This window comes from Tachypleus tridentatus, chromosome 9 (assembly GCF_004210375.1).
Source record: "Tachypleus tridentatus isolate NWPU-2018 chromosome 9, ASM421037v1, whole genome shotgun sequence".
Classification (NCBI taxonomy): domain Eukaryota; kingdom Metazoa; phylum Arthropoda; class Merostomata; order Xiphosura; family Limulidae; genus Tachypleus; species Tachypleus tridentatus.
In genome coordinates, this window is record NC_134833.1 from 102,267,576 (window position 1) to 102,288,820 (window position 21,245).

At 29.1% G+C, this 21,245-nt stretch overlaps 1 protein-coding gene across 4 annotated transcripts in view; it reads right to left on the bottom strand.

Annotated features, from left to right (window-relative positions):
• LOC143225910 (lethal(2) giant larvae protein homolog 1-like) overlaps positions 1–21,245 on the bottom strand; it is a 71,219-nt gene that overhangs the window by 18,225 nt on the left and 31,749 nt on the right. For all 4 annotated transcript variants that reach the window (XM_076456110.1, XM_076456108.1, XM_076456106.1 and 1 more), the window contains exons 7-19: positions 20,360–20,516; positions 19,715–19,841; positions 19,182–19,236; positions 18,337–18,491; positions 17,208–17,428; positions 16,490–16,705; positions 10,687–10,839; positions 7,121–7,296; positions 4,297–4,385; positions 3,411–3,549; positions 3,138–3,289; positions 1,776–1,892; positions 419–585 (exon numbers count right to left, since the gene is read on the bottom strand). In XM_076456110.1, the coding sequence (XP_076312225.1) occupies positions 419–585; positions 1,776–1,892; positions 3,138–3,289; positions 3,411–3,549; positions 4,297–4,385; positions 7,121–7,296; positions 10,687–10,839; positions 16,490–16,705; positions 17,208–17,428; positions 18,337–18,491; positions 19,182–19,236; positions 19,715–19,841; positions 20,360–20,516 (1,924 nt within the window). The remainder of the gene's footprint in view (positions 1–418; positions 586–1,775; positions 1,893–3,137; positions 3,290–3,410; positions 3,550–4,296; positions 4,386–7,120; positions 7,297–10,686; positions 10,840–16,489; positions 16,706–17,207; positions 17,429–18,336; positions 18,492–19,181; positions 19,237–19,714; positions 19,842–20,359; positions 20,517–21,245) is intronic.

Below are 21,245 nucleotides of genomic sequence, written 5' to 3' on the forward strand. Positions count from 1 at the left end.
TCAAATAATGTAAAAGTAGTGCCGTTCTTTTGATCAAATAGCTGGTGACATACTTAGTAATTTAATTTAAAAGTGGTTGTTTTATAACATCAGAAATTCTGACTTAATGTACCTTATCTTTCAAGAAGTTCAGATTTTTTAACTACTTCTTTGCATAGCTAACTAGAAATTCACACATAGCTAAAACTTAATCATTTTGGTTTTTGATTTGTTTACTAGAAATTATAACTTAGAATCAAAATGTAATAAAATCTTAAATCTTAAAATTGTTTTTTTTTTTTTTTGTATAATTACATTAATCACACCAAACCTCAAATAACTATCAATTTTATAACTGAAGAGATTCTGGACTATTCTAAAGAGCGTACCCTTAACACAGCTTTAAACCAACAAAAATATTTATGATCCATCACATTACCTTAAACTGCTCTTCCGAACAGATCAAGACTCTGTGTGTTCCAGCCAAGTCTGGTGGGTTAGCTAGATGTTTCTGGACTTCAAAGGGATCTGGCAGTGGGTAACCATGTTGATCAACAATATGAATAAACAGAACAGGTGCCCTGTGTTTTAGCTGTATCTCCTTACCTATATGTATAAAAAGAAACTTTGTCTCATCAAAAGTTAATTCAAAAATAAAAATTTTACAAACCTGAAAATATAGGTCTAAATTTCTAATTAGTATATACTGAATACACAGTGTAGATAGAAAACTTCAACTAATGGGAATGGTTCTCTAATTTTTATTTTATGCTAACAAGGCATAAATACAACTTTACTTGTGTAGGAGACTATTTTGGTATTTGTTTTGTGCAAAACAAAATTGCAAATACAATTCCCTAAGTCAAATTTAATATTAAAGTTATACAACTTTACATGGTGCACATAAAACTATTTATTATGTCAATGATACTCCATGATAGAATTTGCAGAAGAATAAAAGTCACCTTTTTGTTTTTAAATGGTGGAATGTAAATTTAAAAAACAAAAAAAAAAACACACAAACACCAACTTGTTAGGGAGATTTCACATTTATATTTGCTGACTTGAAGATGACAATAAAAAAGTACTGAAGATCTATGATTCATAAGGTCTTTAAACAGTTGGTTAATGGATCATACAATATTTTATCAGAAGGGATTACAATGTTACTTCGACAGATAAATTAACTATTTTTATAACTATTTTTGAACACAATGTACTAAATAAGACAGTCAGCAACAAGTGATAAGGTAAGAAAATTTTTACTTGATTTTTTCAGATCTTTTTTCCTTCACATCTTTGAACTTGTATATATAAAAAAATTCCTAACCAGCCCACGGAAATATTTGTAGGTAGGGGTTATAAGTAAACAGTTACTTAATACCAGCTTCCTGGCACTTTGACATAAAAGGAATGAAAACAATTCACATCATATACACTTATTGAAGAAAAATCAGTCTAACAGTTCACCTTCTACACAGGTGCGCATGTGTGCGCGCGCAGGCAAGTGCGTGCGTAACTATCCCTGAAGTGTACAAACAATCAACGGTTTAATATTTTATAATCAGTGAGCTATATCTGATGTGTTGTATTACCAATTAGAAGTACAAAATAAATTTTAAACATATATAGCACTGTCAACTAAATAATACAGATTCAATTCACACATACTGGTCTATCTGCTTTAGACCAGTAAATACTATCTGTCAAATCATCACTACTGAGCAGTGCAAATACTCAAGTATTTGCTATTGGTATAAAGTCCTTGACTTAGATGGCATACAAGAATCACTGACCTAACTGACATGCAACAGAATCCGAAGACCTCTTCTCGCCATCTGGCAATACGATAGTGAACACGTAGATTGCACCAGCATTTGTTCCTGCCCATAGTGTTGGGGTTGTTGTTACATCTTGAGAAAAAAATATACTTCAAATAATTATTTAAAATAAACAGCAATTTATTAAAATAGTTATAAAATATTCTACAGTTTAAGTATTTTATCAAAACAAACTTTGAATTTGTTATATTTTCTATTCTTGGTATACTTAACCATTAAGTTTTATTTTTTTTAATGACACACACACACACACACACACACACACACACACACACACACACACACACATTGTTAAATCTTTTATATTTTAGATTCTACAGCTGAGATATTTATGCTGCTTAATATGCAATATAATAAAAAAATTGAAATAACTATTGTGAGCAATTAGTTTATTTACTATGAAAAAATGTATAAAGGAAAAAACTGAAAAACTAACTAATTTTTTCTTTTTTTTTCTTCTGGTTATAAATCCAACAGCAAATGTTAGAATTATCAATATTTTTCAGAAGAAAGGGTATAACAGGAGGGTATGGGATTTGGGTCTCACTTTCCATTTTATATTTCAGTAAGACAGAAACCATAAATTTATACTGTCTTAGCAATATCACACTACAATCACAATTTTTGGTAAATTCAGAAGATCAAACAGGGGTAGAAAAAATATCTTAAAATGGGTAATTCAAAGTGAGAAAGTTTCACACGACACTGAGAAATGAAGGATTAAGTATTTAAATATTTCCTTTTGAAATAAGAAAATGTTAGATAACAACCATTTTATTTATGAACTACATTTAGATGTCAAGTTTATTGATACACAAAGATAATATAGTTTAAAAAAAAATTTAATGTAGCTATAAAAGGCCATGTTATGCACACTTTAAACACTTATCTGTACACACACAAGTTAATTAGATTAGTTCTGCTGTGAATGTGTTGTCACAGATAATATATTATAAAATAACACTTGATGAAAAATACAGTCTAAAAGTCACAATACTGGTACAGTAAATTCAACTTCTCATGTTGCATAATAAACACAGTACCATAAACTCAAGTACAGAAAAATGTAGTAATAATGCCAATGTGTAGTTCACAACAACATTGTTGACAAATTATTTTGGTTCATTAACACCTAATAATATGATATCCTGTTAAAATTATCCAGCAATTTATTATTTAAAAAAACTGTCCAGACAGTACTAAATCATATTCAATACAATAAATAAATTTTCACACACTACAAAAAATCACAAAATTACATATGATTCAAAAAGTGAATAAAACTTTGTAAGTAGACTCTTCTGCTATATCACTTACTGTTAACTATGAAGCTTTTAGCCAGATAAAGGCAGCGAACCATTGATCCTAAAGAGTCATCTGATGCCCTAGCCTCTACTTGACGTTCCACTGACTTGGTTTGTCCCTCACTGGCTTGGGCTTCCACATCAGTTGGACTGGCCTCCTTTGGACTATGTTGTGCAAATAGAATATATAAATTTAGAACTTACATTAAAATTTTATAGTATATTTTTAATTAAAATAAAAAACAGTTAAATTCTTAATACATGCATAAACACAAAACTTAAGTACCTTTCACTACTCGATCTAGTTGGGGTCTTGTCTTTTTTTCCCCTTTGAGAACGACCTTTCCTCAAACGACGGAATGATTCTCGTAATGATTTCTTAAAAGACTTTCTTCGGGACATGGCAGTGTCACCTACTGCCAAATCTAACAAGATACACAGAAAATAGTTGCATATATAAAACCTATTACTGAACGTTCAGCAAATAATATCTACACAAGTTGTTCATCAGTTCTACAAAGTACAAACAAGAACTGTGTAAAAAGTTTTATGACAGTTTTATAACAAGTCAGTATACTTATTCCATCAATAGCAAGGAAAAAACAAAAACACAAAAAGTTACCTGTCCCCTACTGCTTTGTTTTGAAATCAGTTACACAGAGAATGCTTACAGGTACAACTAATGCATATTTTACAAACAAACATAGGTTCCATTTACAGATCTTACTTCCTGAGCATACCACCCATAGTTCCCATTACCTAACACATTATTTCTACAATAGACAATACATGCTAACAGTTACAGAAAAATATATCCAGTGGAGTAAAGAAATCCATTTTAGCAATGGATCTAAACAAAAAACAAGACAGCCACAACACTTATCATCACTTCCCTCATCCTATGTCATAAATATACATAAAAAAAATCCTTTAAAACTTCAATGCTTTAGAATGTGCATATGTAAGTATTTACCCCCTTTAAAAATATGGAAAGAAACTGCCATTCAGTAGTATAAGGATTGTCTACATTATGATATCAATTATTTAAATTTAAACCAATTTGTTAATACTAAGGAAAAAAAGCATAAATAATGATTCTACAATATGTTTTCCCGCTATTTCTCTAGTTTATTCAAACTTTATATTTAGTACACACAGAACCTCATACTCACCATTAGGGTTGAGACTACACTTAGACATAACATGCTTCTTTTGGATGTAATCATAAAGTTCAAATCCATGTGCTGTGCCAGCAGCAAGCCTATAAAATAATCTGGTATCAGCTACTTTACACTTTAAAAAATAAAGATGATTTAAATGTAAGCAAAATAAGCAATACAAAAATAATAAGCTAAAACTGGGAGAGAGAAGAAACAATTCTAATTCACAGTAGACTTTAGACTTGGAATTATAAACAACTATCTTCAGCTACTGTTTATCAATTTATATTACATTATTAAACCTTTGGTTTATATTGAATGATACTGGAAGTATTTCCAAATGTTTATTTGAAGTTCTGCACAGCTATCAAGTGATTAGGACCACTTACTATTTCTCACAGAAAACACACATGAAGCACATCTGAATTTGCATTAAAATATCAAATTATATGTATGGTGTGTTGAGTTGCCTTTAGCTTACCCCATATGACAGGGAACATGACATCTAACTTATTTTTCTGAATTAATAATCACACTGATATTTAAATGTAGCATTCTAAAATATGGTTTAGAAATGCCTGTTGAAGAGGTATTACTTTACTTCTAACATAATTAGCATGTCTTGCATGATGCAAAACTACCACAACAATTTTTTATTTAAAGTTTAACTGCACAATTTATGGGATGATTGTTTTATTTAGTAATGAATAGTTTTGTCACAAAATGTGATTAAATTCATTATATTTAAAAAATGCTTTTATTTTACTCATTTTCTGGTATAAAGTATAGTTACTTAGAACCCTGTAAGCACAATATGTCAAACCCTTCACTATACTGCCTTAGAAAATGGTGAGTTTAGAAATACCATTTATAATAGAAGAAATTATAAACTTTAATAGAAAGATTCCACATCAAAGTTCTGAAACTCCAAATTCTGAGCAGGATCATAAAACAAAAACATTTTAACTGTAAGTTCATTACTCAAATATTCTTGTAGAAATTTTATGAAAGAAAACAACCTATGAGCCCACTGATCTTATGGAATTACCCAAGTTATGTTCTAATCTTATTACACATACTTTTCAAATATAATTTTATTTTTTCTCATCTGTAATAGATACATTATACCATTGTACCCCTACATAATATTCATATTTCCATTTCATTATTGTTATCTGATATCTCAATAACTATTAAACCCTCTTTGCTCAAGCATCATTTACTGCATGTTATGAGGTTTCAGTGACTTACATTACAATTTTGATTAAAATATTTTTGTTATATCAATCAATATAGCAATAAATAGTAACTAATAATCATTATTTTGATAGTATTTTAGTTCTAAGGTTTTAATTTTATAAGGCCATATTAAGAAGCAAATATCCCCCAGTGTGAGAAAGGTGACATTTCCTGCAGGCATCCTATATTTTATTCATCATTCCTCCAACAAGTATGAAATTTAATGTAAATTACCCACTATAAAATTGTCATAACTTTCAATTCTGTTTGGTTACAGAACCATTAAACAGAAGATCAGACACCTCTTTGCCACAGCCACCCATCACATCCTCTCAGGATCTGTTAACAGTTTTGTCTTACTTTTAATTCTATATTATCTTTAATCAATAAAAAGCCAAAGTCTTCATCTATCAAGTGGAAATCTTATATTTTCTGTACAAAGAAATGTGTTTCACTTACAGTTCAAAATTTATTCATTCAGAAAACAGACTGACAAGCTAAGCTACTTTTTTAATGGTTCTCATCACATAATCAGAGCCAGAAAATTTATAATAATTAAAAGAACATTGACTGCATTTTAAGTACTATTATTCATTGTTCTTAGGTGTATTATTTAACTAAAAAAAGAATTTAGCATAGTACTATCATTATTATAAAAAAAAGTAGGCTTAAGTTTCACTGACAGTTGAAAACAAAAAAAAGACTCAGATATGTACTCTATTATTCATGTATATTATTTATTACTATAAAACTAACTACAACATAAAATATAGAAGCTTTTAAGCAAGATAAGGTAAGGTTAGGTATGATAATAAAAATAATCTTTTCAGGGAATATTACAAGCAGCTCACACATTGTATAATTTAATACAATAATGTGAAATGCATATTTATCAAGTGATTTATAACTTATGTGGGAGAATTATTAGTTAGATGCAGTTTAAGGGGCAATAAAACAATAAAACTAAGTATAAATAAATGGATATACACTGTTATGTGTTATGCTATTTAGAGAAAACTTTTGTTACAATGTGCAGTCATTACAGGAAAAAAAAGGATAATTTATTTATTAATTTTATTGGTGGTAATGAGGTCATTTGAGAACCTGTCACTTTTATAGGGATTTTGCACATGTTGCACTTGCAGAACATGCAGATCTCTCAAACAAATTTATTGGACATGAATGCGTTTTGGCAAAAAATCCGATGTTTTCCTCCATTTTCAAAGTGCACAACTTTTATTGTAATTTTGGTCTGACAATCGGTGCCTTAACACATGTAACATCACATACTCTGAGCTTGTAATGTTATTACATATATTTCTCTTTAAAATAACAAAAATATCCCTTTTGCGTTTCTTTTTTTGAAGAGTATACATTAATCACTTTCACAGTTATACTATTATATCCCCATGGTTACATGACAAAATATTTGCACCAATGCACAAGAATCGATTTAAAATTACTATTCCAATGCCCTTGCTTGGTTTAATACAAACAGTATATTTACCAAAGGTTAACACAGTATTTCTCAATGACACTATATCAACCTTTCAAGTTCTATAAATTAGCTAGAAAAAAAACAAAACAGATAACTTACAGTCCCCATTCTGAGTGCAAAGTAAGAGCTGTCACCCCTGCAGGAGGACTCAGCTGCACAACAACTATATGCTGAAAGCCAGGCTGTAATATTTGCTCCCCATTCTTGATGTTTAATTGGTCATGACCTTTCCAAATAAAATTATCTCGGTCCCCTACAATATTTACTTGAGATACCTAAATGAAAACAAAAAGCTCTAATTGTTCAAATAATTACTAAAATTATAAAGATTAGAACATAAATGTATTTATAATCCAGAGCTAATTTCAAAGGACAGGTTATCATGAAACCTTTGTCTAAAACAAGTCACTTAGTACCACCTGTAAAGTTTATTTTTTTTCAGTAACCATTTATAACAATACATGAAAAAGTTCTTAAAAACTGGAGAGCTATACAAAGTAACATGAGAAACATGAAATTGGTTAACAAATCTCAGTAATAAGTATATTCATTCAAAACCATACTACAACTTCCAATTTCATAACTAAACATTTTATTTTTTATGCATTCTTGAACTATTTCATGGCTTCAAGATTCCAAGGGTAGTTAAATAACAATTTGTAAAAAAATACACTTACTCTACTTACTCTGTTTTACAGCTCCTATCTGTATTAAAAATTATAATACAAGTATGAAAAAATCAAAGGACCTCTCTCCAAAAATTGATCCCACATTGAAAAGTGCTAGAAAAACACATATACTGTTAACTCTGTAATGAACTTTCCATTTTACATGCTTATTGTACAAATTTGTTTTACACCAATGTAACACACACAAATGAAACATCTTGAAAGTTGCAAAGAACTTCCTAACAGTTCAAATGCTTCTGTAAATAAAACATTTTTATGAAGTCAATTACTCTTATTTTTAGGAAATTAAAAATATTTACTTCTGTTGTACATTTTAACTACCGAGTTCTATACCCTCTGTTATTTTAAAACTTTTACATATTTTTTACTTTACAAACTGTAAACCTTAACTCTGATGCAGCAAGCTTCTTACAAACTTTCAACTCTCTTCACACACACCTTTTTTCTGCACACATAACAAGGTTTTAGTAAGTTACATCTAAACTTTAATTAACCTACTTTCTTTTATGGTAAAACAATAACTATAGCTTAAAAATATAGTTACTAACCTATATTATAACATGCATGGAGTTTTTAATTTTTTAAAGCAATATTTTTAAAAACTCCTGGTTTTCCCCAAGTGTATGAATTGTGACATTTTCTCTCTAGGCATCCTATCTTCTCTAATTTATTTACCACACTTCCAAGAAGTATGAAATTTAATGCAAATTATTCATTATAATGTCATAATCACTCAAGTAAAGCAGAATTTTTAGTCTTCAATCTATTTGGTTACACAGCCTCATACAGAAATTCAAGACTCTTCATCCCACTCTTCAATCTTAAATTATTAATAACCAATAGGAAGCTAGTATTTTCATCTACAAAATAACATTATATTATGCTGTTTTCTATACAAAGAATTGTCACTTTCACTTCAGTTCAAGCTTGTCTCCAATGTATAACACATCAACCAGCTTAGATCAATTTGTAGTGGCTCTTGTCGCAGTTAGGAAGACAGAAAAATTATGATAGTTACTATTCTGTGTTTTCTGGTGCATTAATTACTTATTATTTAGTGCATTTGTAGTGTTAGTATAAAAAAGTAGGGTTAAATGTTATTGACAGCAAAAAGACATAGGTAAGTACTTGATTTCTTGTCTGTCATGCATGTTCTTTATTATTATAAAAGTAACTAAAATGTAAAAACAGGACACTTGTGTTAATTGAGGTTATATTAAATAAATAACAATATCACAAAATTTTTTCACAAAGTACACCTGTCAGCAGCGTAATTCAATAGCATAACATGAACTGCATATATATATGAGCAAAGCTGTTTACAACTTATGCTGAGAATTGTAGTTAGATACAATTCAAAAGGCATTAAAAAAAATCTAAGTATAAATAAATGCTACAAGTTTAAAACTATTTAGGAAAAACAAATGTAGTTTTTGTTACAATTTGAAATCCTTTTTGAAAGTAAAAAAAGTAATTTACATTTATTTCAATTTTTGTTTTTTGAGATTATGAGATCAATCAAATTCATGAACAGAGTTCGGAGTAGAAAAATTAACAGATAAAAAGTTTGAAATTTATTTAGGATATCTTAGAGCTGGTGCAAATAAAATTTTCCAGAAAACGTGCATTTCCTTTTATGCATTTTCCAGAAAAATGCTTTTTCTTTCTTTCCCTTCTTTTAGTAAGTATTTCTACTTGGTGTTTATTGTTATTACTGAGTTAACAGAATTACAGTTATAGTGATATTTTATGATCTGAAGATGTACTTTTGAATTTTAATGTAAGAAAAAGTGTGTGTGTGTGTGTGTGTGTGTGCACGCATAAAAAAAACTAAAATAATATGAAAAGAACTAAAACTGTCAACAAGTACAACATCTAAATTTTTAACCCTATCTCAATGGTCTTCCTATGGTCAGGTGTCAAAGAGCATATCATAAATGTTCGTAGATTTACATTCAAAATTTTGTTGAACAACTATTTTATGAATGTGTCTAGGTTTTGCAGCAATTTGTAGATAATTCAAATTTTAGTATTATATATTAGTTAATTTTTAACTTAAAATAATTACTAAAAAAAACCCTAAAAACATTTTTGCATGTCATGTGATATGTTCAATGCAGCTTTAATTCAAATTAGATGTTTGTGATATCCAAATACAAAGTCTATAGTTTCTTACAAATCAGAAACTCAAATTACCAACAACAAACTAAAATATCAAATAAGAAACTTCCATCTTTTCTACTTTTGAGATATTATATTTATTGAATCAACTAAGGTGGCCCCTACCAACATCTTTTTATTTTTTTAAAAACTTGCTGACGTACATCTTTATTTTCTGACATGCAAAACCAGATAAAAGCTCAATCAATTTGAAGGTAAATTCAAGAGTTAAAATACCAAGACTGGAACTGTGGTGCAAGTTGTTCACTAACATCTTTTTACTGGCAACATAAAGTTAAACTGTTATTTCTCTGTTCTGATCTCTACACCAATATCAACTGAACTGAAAGCCAACTGGCTTATATGTTAAAAAAACAAAAAAATAGCTTTTATTATATGTTGAGGTTGTTAGCATATGACTTCTGAATATCTGAGATGGAAATGCCATCACAGATAAGAAACAATGATTGTACTGAGGTGCAAGACTTAAATTAGTACTATTTTGGCTTTCCATATTATGTGTAGAAAAATTCAATACATTCTGAAACAGTAATATTCTTGTTTAAATCATAATGAAATAAAAATTTGCAAACTTAACTTCCTACCCAAGATTCTAAATTATATAGTTGTCAGTAAGCTTTTAGTGTTGTTATAGACTTTGTATTTCTAATGATATTTTTATCATACAAGCTACCTTGTAACTATTTACTCAAACTACTTTATAAACAAATGCTTCTCAAGAGTATTAAAAACTATAGGTCAATGAAGATGAATTACCTTAACCAAGATTTAACAATACTACAGGGTATCTCTTACCTCAATTTCCTTTTCTGTGACTTCCTCTTTTATTTCAAGTACAATTATTTGCCCAGCAGTGCCTGCTACAACCAGAATTCCACTTAGGGCACACAGAATGATCTTTTTAACTGCAAGACGTGGGTCATCACTATATGGGTCAAAATTTCCAACCTGTATTATACACACAAACACATTTATATATATATATAAAATAGACCAGTAAACACAACTGAATAGTTTATATAGTTTGCACATCAAAGTAAACTACTGTAGCTAAACTATAAAAGTAACCTAAATGTAGCTTTCCTTGAGGTTTCATATACGCGAAATGATGCCTTTATATGTTCATATTATATAGAAAATCACTCATATCTGGCAATAAGTGAAAACTGGAATTGGTAACTGTTTCAGTGATACTGGGCTTGTTTTGGTGTTTGTTAAGTATCAAGTACAAGCAGTTTGCTCCTGAAGAAAGGAAAACTATTGAAAATGCTCAGGTTATAGGGTATCTTTATTTTTTTTTGTATGTATTAATAATTTATACTTACCAAAGTTAGCTTATAAAATAAAGCTTGTCATAACTTCACCAAAATTAGAAGTTTGACTTTACTATTTCATAATATATTTACCTCAGTAAAAAAAAAATCTTAAAAACTGTTCATAAATGTCAACTTTTCTATACTATACTCTTGACTGACATACAGAATATCTAAATAAAGTCAAAATTATTAAGAAATTGATATAACAGTGATAATCAGTGGTTATTTTGTACATTACACAAAACTACTTTCACATATTTTTTGCTCCTTCATGTAAATAGTTTCCGAAATCTGCATCCAGTGTTAAAGTCCTAACAAAAGAAGCGCAGGAAAGAATTACATCATTTCAACAGTGTGTGTGTGTGTGTGTTTTTTTGGTTTTTTTTCTCATAGCAAAGCCACATCAGGCTATCTGCTGAGCCCACCGAGGGGAATCAAATCCCTGATTTTAGAGTCGTAAATCCGTATCCTTACTGCTGTACTAGCGGGGAGCACATTTCAACAATAGTTAAAAATTATTAAAAACATTTGTACCAATTGTGTTTAAGTTAATTAAAATGGCCAGAATGAAAACTTGAGACAATATGTAAGTGAAATAAAAACTAAAATTATACAAATGATTTAAGAATAGCAACAATGAAAACTACAATTTCTGACCAGTTTGGAAGACATTTTTCAATATTTTATCTATCACTGCAATCACATAACTAAATCAGCTGATCATATTAACACCCAAAATACTTAGGATGTATCAGAGAAAAAAACAACCAAGTGCCTCTACAGCAGTGTGCAAGTTCATTTAACAACAGGATTAATTATTTATTTGCTCCTTTTACATTCAGTGTTTACTGAGCTCAAAGAGAAATGTAAATAAATCATACCTGTAAAAAATTATGCATGCACCCATAAACAATAAACTATCAAAAACACTCATTTCATTCCGTTTCATGGTTAAATATCAAATATCAGAATATTGCAAAAATATTTTTTATTTACTGTCAGTAAGTTTCCAAAAACGTTCCAAGACCGTGTTGCAGTTACCATAAATAAGTGCTGGAATGGTGATCTAGTACAGTTCACTTATTTGATATTTAAAAACCAATAAAAACTGACAGATAAAATAAATTTCAAGCTGGTGAAAACAGTGTGCTCAGGCATAAAACAAGACGACTGAAGCAACTACTTCGAGGTACCTCAAGGCAGAAATGAATTTGCCAATGATATTTCATCTACAACCAAAGCAAAGATAAATATGTAACTGCACTAAGAAAATGTACTTTAAAATTACAATCCTTTATGACCTACATATTTTTCCTATCTACCCTCAAACCTTTTTCTTGTCCAATTTAATATCCTCATTATTTTTGGTTGAAACTGATTAATTAACTTAAATGTGTTTTAACTTAATTCCACAATTTCAAAATATTTAACTTGCTTTTCTAAAATTAAGTTTACCCACCTTTCTTTTCCTTCAATTATATCTGTCTGAAGAATCATAAAGACTTCATGTAACTGTACTAAACTACTTTTCATTTTTATACACTTAAATAATTTGCTTTAGCTTAACAAACCCTCTTGCTACTGTTAATTCTAAGGTCCTGGGTCAAAGGGTACATCATATTTGCAGATTTATATTAAAAATTTTATTAAAATACTGAGTAATGAATTTCCCTCAGTATATTTGGTGTCAAACTGTAATTATATTTTCAATATTATTATTATGCATTAGTTGATTTCTTAATTTAAAAGTAAATATTAAACACTAAATATCAATTATTTTGCAGTACATGGTATGTTAAATGCAGCTTTTTTCAAATTATAATTTCTTAAAATTAAAAACTAAAATTACCAATAATGACAAGCTATAATATAAAATAAGGGCCTCTCATCTTTTCTGTTTGCTGAAGTATCACTATATCATTGACACCACTGACCCTCTGATAAATGTTGAGTAGCACCAAATACAATCCAAACCTTTACAGCCATTAACATGTTACTAAAAAAATTCACAAAAGCTGAAATACATTTTTAAAGTACCTCTGAGATACTAGGTTCAACACTGCATTCAAAGATGAAATAGTTAATAATCAAGTGTCAGTTACTTCAATATATTAACAAGCAGTTACCATTTCAAGTATAAGTGGAAATTTTGACTTTTTCTAGAAAGCCAGCATATTTTTGCTGTAAAGTTTTTCAGACATGCAGCATAAATGCAGTTGCACAAATTTAAAAAAAAAGCTTTAAAAAAAATTAATACACAGACAAACATCAAGCAACAACAATTTTCAATGTGGCACACCATGACAATATTAACAATGTAACTCAAAAATACATTACTAGTGCATCTTTACTACAGATATAATGAAAAACACCTGATTATACATATTTCAAGCAAGCTTTGGCAGATAAAAAAGGCTTCATCTTTTGAAAACAATAGGGCTTGAAATTCACTGCTACACTATTATTTAAACAACATATTTTTCTCCTTTATTTTTAAATAAAACATTTTAATGTGACTGTACATTTGAGTATATTTTGCCAGAGAATTCTTTTAACAACAAATTAAGTATGTGAGCTATTTTGAATATTAAAAAACTTGTAACATTAGTGCACTTGTGTTTTATATAAATGGTTACATTTTTATCTTACGTCAACTCCATTTCAAAAGAACTGCTCTTGCATTTGAATCAACATGTTTTGATTCTATGGTAATAAGAAAAAACCAAATAAACAAAAACAGTGACTATTTGATTTAATAAAGCAGATTCAAACCAAAAGTATTATATAAATTTACTTGGCATAGAAATTACAAGACTTTTATAATTTAGATATGATGCTGAAACATTATCTCCTCTCATCTTAAGAAATTTTTTAAAGGTTAGAAATATTTATCAAGATAATTTTATAACTGTTCAAACATGCAAGAATAAAAAACAAAATTGGATGAGCAAAAATTTAGCTCAAAATGTTTTAGGTTGAAAATGAAGTTCCTTACAGATGATAGAGTAAGAAATAAAGTGAATTAGAAAGTATGATATAATAAACAAAGGTATTAAATAATGGAGTGCTATTATAAAGTCAGAGTTAAGATATTCGTATTAACATGAAATTTACTTTCCTTACAACATATTTCAATTCAAACTATAAAGCAATAACATGTGAAATATACAGTCCAAATGTCTATTTTCTGTAAACATGCAAAACACCAATAGTGCTTAACTGTACTGAATAACCTGAAACAGATAAATATGTACAGAAAAGCACATGAAAATTATGTAAATTCAGACCAAAGAGTTAAAACCAAGTTTTTTTATAAGCTAATAAAAACACAAAGCTGAGAAACTAAAAATGTACAAAAAACAACAAAAGGCTTTCTTTTACCATAGCATCAATTAATACTTGTTTTTATACCATTCCAATACTGCACCATATTATTCCTATGCTTCTGCCAGATACAATAATCAGTATGAAGCATTTTCATTAACCAATAAACACCAAACAGAATGTTTGAGAAAGCAAGCTGACCTACAGAGACTAAAGCCACCAATTAGTCTCACAGACAACGAAAGGTCTGATGTGTCAAAGTAAACACCGACAAAAACTGATGATTGCATGCCTAGACTATACCTACAAAGAGGCACCCAAACAGGAAATAGGATATGGACATTTCCAGTCTGTTGGTACATATTCTCTCTACTTTTTTTCACATAAAGTTTAACTTATTAGCCTGTATGTCTTGTGAAACATTGGAAATATAAAATGCAATTTATTTTAGTGCTGTTTTTAGATACTATATTTAATCTTATTTAAGATTGCACAACTTCAATATATATTTTATATTAAAAACTACACTGTAGAAAATATTTAAATATAAATGTTAAACAAATGGAAATATTTCTGTAACTTCTGAATTTCTGCTAAAACAAGTAAGGATGCCAAGTGAAATGAATCAGCTTCATTATTCCTATATACCTGTTCTTATTCTCATAAGATGTGTATATGTTAACTTAAAGAGTGGACGAGTATCAGATAAGTAACAATGACTTGTTACCAGTGAAACATTTAGTGACCTGTCACTGATGAATAAGTCTTTCCTATAACAAACAACCTAGTGTAAATAACTTACAAAAAATATGAAATCATTCATTTTGTATAGAATGTTTGTAAAACAAATGGTACTTTTTTACATTTTTGTAATCAAGTTGTTGATACAGATTTTATAATCAAAAGGTATGGAACCACAACCAAATAAAATTTAGCAAAACAGGTTTTAAATTTTCTAAAACAGCAATTAACAAATGTATTACACATTGAATCATTAAAACCCTTAAGTTACAGTCAAAATGGTTTAAATGCTGAAAAAGTTACTATTTTCTTTGAATATTACCATGAATAGTGTTCAGCAACACCCATATGAAATGCAGTAAAGTTGACCACATTTTTTGCATTATGATTTTTTTTTTTAAAGTTCTGTTTTTCATTAAATGATTCTTGGTTAATGAAACTTAATTGTATCAAACTCCTCAGAGAGGAAAAAGCAAATTTCAAGCCCTGCCACACACACAAAAAAAAAAAAAAACTTTGTTTTCACTTTTATTTAACATGTAAGTTGCATCTGCAACATATGCTTTACTCAGGTTATTTTCAGCCACTAAGCCCAACCATAAGAACTTTATGTTGCAGCAAAAGGTGAAAAAAGAGGGGTAGGGAATTTTAAATGCACATCCAGTTACTGCTGGAAACCATAAAAACTGATTGTTACCTTCCCTTCAGGAATGTTGGAAATCTACAGGTTAGCCACCAATCAGCAGAACATGTGAAGAGGAAATTCACTATTAGTAAATTTAAAATCCATATTTTTGTTCCCTTAAATTATTTAATAGATATAACATAACATTATTCTTTTTAATCTGATACATAAATATACAGAGCACTCCAATACAAAACTTACTTTCTGTTGTATTACATTCTTAAAGCAACCCAACTTTAATTTCATTTAAAATGGTTAACTGGAATATTCATAGCCACATGTATAAAATGTTATTCTATCATATTATTCCAAACATATGTTGTAGTTTCTTTACATAATTCTGTTAGCTTCTGAAATGTTGTTCATGTGCTATCACTATACATTTATCACTTCATTTTACACGTGCTTAAAACCAAATATCAGCTTCTTATAAGTACGACAAAGGCTTATATATTAAAACAATTCTAAAGTTACTTTGAAATAGAGAAAGGGAGGTCACATTTTAAAAAAATCAACACCAAATTAAACTTACTTTACGAAAAGGGGGCCATTCCTCTCCTTCTTCTGTGGGTGAATGCTCATGTTCTTCACCTTCAAAAAGACTGGAGGTGCTTAAAGTGTACATATGTTTTAGACACACACCAGAAGCATCCCAGAATCTTATTGTACCATCTTCATGTCCAGTAAGTATTAACTCTCTCACAGTTGGTGACTCTGCAAGATTTTTACCACCAGTGATTGGCCAATCCTAAAGTCATAAAAATAGTTTATTTTCAAACAAAGCATAGAAAAGCAAAGAATAATCTAAAGGATAATTGCCATTTAGAAAATATCAAACCATATCAAATATGCACTGTAACATGATACATTTTTCAAATCCTACATTTATATTTATATTTCACCACCATGAAACAACAGCTTCAATCTGCAATTCTCTTTTTACATTCCTATGACCTATTTGTCTTGAATCATCAGTGCCTACACTTCCATCCTTTTTTCAAACTATAATGGACCTTAGAAACACAAATTTAAACATTACCACATTAGAGTATTTAAGAAAAAATTATTCATGGACAAATTATATAAAAATACAGTCATGTTTTGTGAATAACAATACCACAAGTTCTTCTTGCCAACTAAAAACAAACAAAAGTTTTATTTTTTTTTCTTAATAATCATTCAAAATGATTAAGTTCAACATGAATCAGATATGATTTTTTTTTTTAACTATATTAAACTATCAGTCTCACATTGGAGGAGTAATGGTTTTCAATTTGTTTATTGCCAGCAGCTACAATTTTGTCCCATAAATCCTGTGGTACTTGGCTGCAATGTTGGGTACAGGTTATTGCTGAAGAATGAAGACTTGCAAGATAAGGCTGACGGAATGCTGGCCATCCCTCTGTTTCCAAATCAACTGCAATAAGTTCTTCTTCCACAAGGACCAGTAATGATCCAGGGTTGTCAAATTCTGAAAAATGTGTTTGAAATAACTAAAAGAACTATTAAAGGTAAATGGATAAAAAAATACTACATACTCACTTTGAAAAAAAAAAATATATATATATATATAACATTATGCTATACTATTTATAACTTAAAATTATCACAGCTATAATTATTTCAAAGTGTTTAAATCTTTTTAGTAGTTGCAAAGAAAAATACCAAATCAACAGGTAAATTTTTTGTTTTAAAGCTACATTATTTGGTATATTAATTTTTAATTTTGATATTTTTTGGTAGTTTGATTTAATGAAAATTAAGATCACAACACAGCAAAAAAAAAAAAAAAATATATAAAAATCCACTTCAAATTTATGAATAAAGATGAGCATGGTAAAATATATACCTTTTAGTGTTACTCACACCTAGTTATAAAACTTTTGAAAGTTTTAACATGTAAATACATAATAAACATACCTTTAATTACTTAAATGTACAATTAGTTACCAGTTATATATTTAGGTGTGTTTTTCTTTTAATGTGCACAATAGGCCAATGTGAACTGTACAAATGACAGCAATTTATAAAACCTTCACATTTATCTTTAAAACAATGTTTGTCAACAATTCACTGTAGAATCTTGTGCATTTTACTTGGTAAAAGATCTTTTATATCAGAAAAATATATTTACATTAAGCAACAAGACTTTATACAACTGTAATAATCCTTTCATCTACACCAAAAACAGGACTGAAGAAACATGTTAAGAAAACATGTATTTCCAGTTTTAGCATGAACAATACAAGTAAGCTCATTCATATACATTCTTCCTCTACATATGAAAGTAAGTATTTTTTCTTCTTCAGAGGTAAAAGTGACAACTGTTTTTCTAGAATAAAGAATGCAAAAATTTCAAAATGAAGATTTTCAATGTACCAGCATCAGAAGAATTGTCAGTAATTGCAACAAAATCAATAACTTTAGAAGTAAAGTCCAGAACTTGATGATTCTCTCCTTTCATGACTGTCACAGTGTGCCGATCCCCATAACTTGCTCTTGGCATTCCTCCAGAAAATATGATAAAGTCCTCCCTGAGGTAAAGAAACTTTATTAACACACAAGCCCCCTGAGTTAATATTCTACCTACTGGTATAACTGATGTCTTTATTAAAACTATTCTCAGCTGCTCCCAGTACTTAAAATGTAACTAAGGTAGGTCACTGAACTTTTGTTTATTTAAATGGAAATGGGTAATCTACAAAGTTTCTGCAGGAAGTATATAGAAAGTTTTTAATAAATTTAAAAGAACAAATTTTAAGTTCAAACTAGAAAAAATTACAATTGGTGAGAAATTAACCAGTTCCTGTTTCCTAATTTTTCATCTTTTTACAGCCTAGTGAACATCACAACTAAGTTTACTCCTAATTATCATCATACGAGGTAAACAAATGACTCTTGAAACTTACAAAAATATAAAAGAAAGACCAATTTTTTTGTTATAAAAATGGTAAAACAATGTTTCTCAAAAATCTTAGTGACAGTATGATAACAACAAGGATAATCCCAGCATAAGTGATGGATTACCTTGGAGCTGAGATATGCAAGTTTCAACATTACTTTCTTCAATTCTTTTTTGGCAAATTACATTAACATTGCTAACTGACAATACAAATTACATAATATTTTAGGAAAAACTGTTGAAATAAACTAAATTTAGTAGTTTCATTTTGAAAGTGAAAGATTCAACCAGCCTAGAAAAGATAAAATAAACAAGTACTTACCCTCCTTTCACAGAATGCCACAACACTTTGTTCATACTTTTACAAGGAAATGGACCTGATAAGAAAAATGTTTTTTAGCATTCTCACTTTAAAACCAAGACACAAAACAGTAGATAATGGTTCATACTGAACTGCTCAAGAACTTTCTATATACCTTTAGAATGTTTTTCATGAACTTTACTGGAAACTAAAATCAACATCGAAATAAATCAGATTTGACTGAAATGTTATAAAACTGTATTTGTTCAACAAGTAAATGTAAATTAAAAAGAAAAGTCTACCTATTGCATTAAAATTAGATATATTATTATAATACTTCAAGGACTGTACATATAAATGGTTGCATGGATTTTGTTATAAATGTCAACTGATAAAGTGAATCATTTCCAACACTACTTAAAAACTTCCAGAAAAAAATCTAAAAACTTCATATTATACTTCCAGAATGACACTAAATTTTAGTATCAATGAAAGACCATCACTTCAATAATATATAGTAGTTAGCTTTAACAAAATCAAAAACAGATTCTTACCATAAGGAGTTTTTGGGTTTTCTGCAGGTTTGGAAGCATCTGCAGTACTCCACACAATGTAGCTCCCATCATTGTGAGAACTCATAAACCGTTTGCCATCCCTGTACCAGGAAACTGACTCCAGTTGCTATTTTAAGTATAACAAGTCAACTAAATGAAACATCCTATTTAACTAAAAGATAAAAATTAAAGTTTCTTAACCATTCAATTATACATGGTTATGACTGTTGCTTAACAAAACCAAAACTATATATGTACAATAAGCAAAATTAAGTATTAACAAAAATTCCAAATAAAGTCATAAATATTGAAACTTTGCCTTAGTTTATTAACCTTATTTTCAAATTTCCAATGAAAAGATAAAACCTTTACACACACACACACACACGTATGTATATTTCAATATTTAGTTAATAGGAAATATCAGACTGAAAAGAAATTGTTAAGGATATTACTTTAAAAAAAATATGTTTTGCCACAGGCCACTTTATAATCAGAGCAAATGTTTCCACATGACAAACATTTTGAAAAATAAATTACAGTATATTAAAAAAAGTAAAGCCTTAAAAATTTAAATTTTAAACAAGAAAGAAGTTCAAAGTAAGATGCTTATCACTAAATTTCAATGGTTATAAATTTTAATACCTGGCTGCCAATATATGTTTTATCTGCAGTCTGGTTCTTTTTGTCCCACAAAACCATCAGTCCACGGTTATAGCCTATTAATACATGATCTGGGTTGGATGGATGTTCAGCTATTGCTTCTACTGCTCCAGGATTAACTTTATAATCATCGGGAACACTAAATATAATTAAACAACAGCTTCACTAGTGCTGAGAAGAAGCTGGTGGATATTAAAGATTTTGTAACTACTGTCTTATAATACCAGCTTATCGGCATACTTCACAAAATACTTCAACAGTTTTTAGGCAGATTTTGTGTTAGACATATCACAGAAAACTTACTGGATAAAGCACTGATGTGATGCACCACTACAACTGTGTACTTTTTTTGTTCAAAACTAATCAAATATAAAGTTTTTTTTTTTTACTATATACTTGAAGATTTTGTCTCAAAGATTAATTGTTAAAATAAATTTGATATGCAATCAAGTGAATGATGTGTTGGTTATATATTTTGTACTTTTATAACCATACATGTATTACAACACATTCAGATGATTATCATACGACAAAGCTTTAACAATGTCAAATGACATCTCTGTGCATTAACCTATAAAACAAAACACCACTGCAGATACATCAGGGATTGTATAAATTGCTGATAACAGCTACAGAAGTAACACTTTAAAACCATCAGTCATACTGTTATAAACTCTCAACATGGAGTCAGTCAACTTGACCACCCACAAAATCATTTGGTACTTGTTATAGTTTCAATACTACCACCTTTTAATATAGCAAGTGTATCTTCAGTAGACATTACATGTCTTATACATACAGAAAATCAGATTTTGTAGTGAAGTATTTTTAATAAAGATTTGTCTGTGGATATATATAGTCATTTATG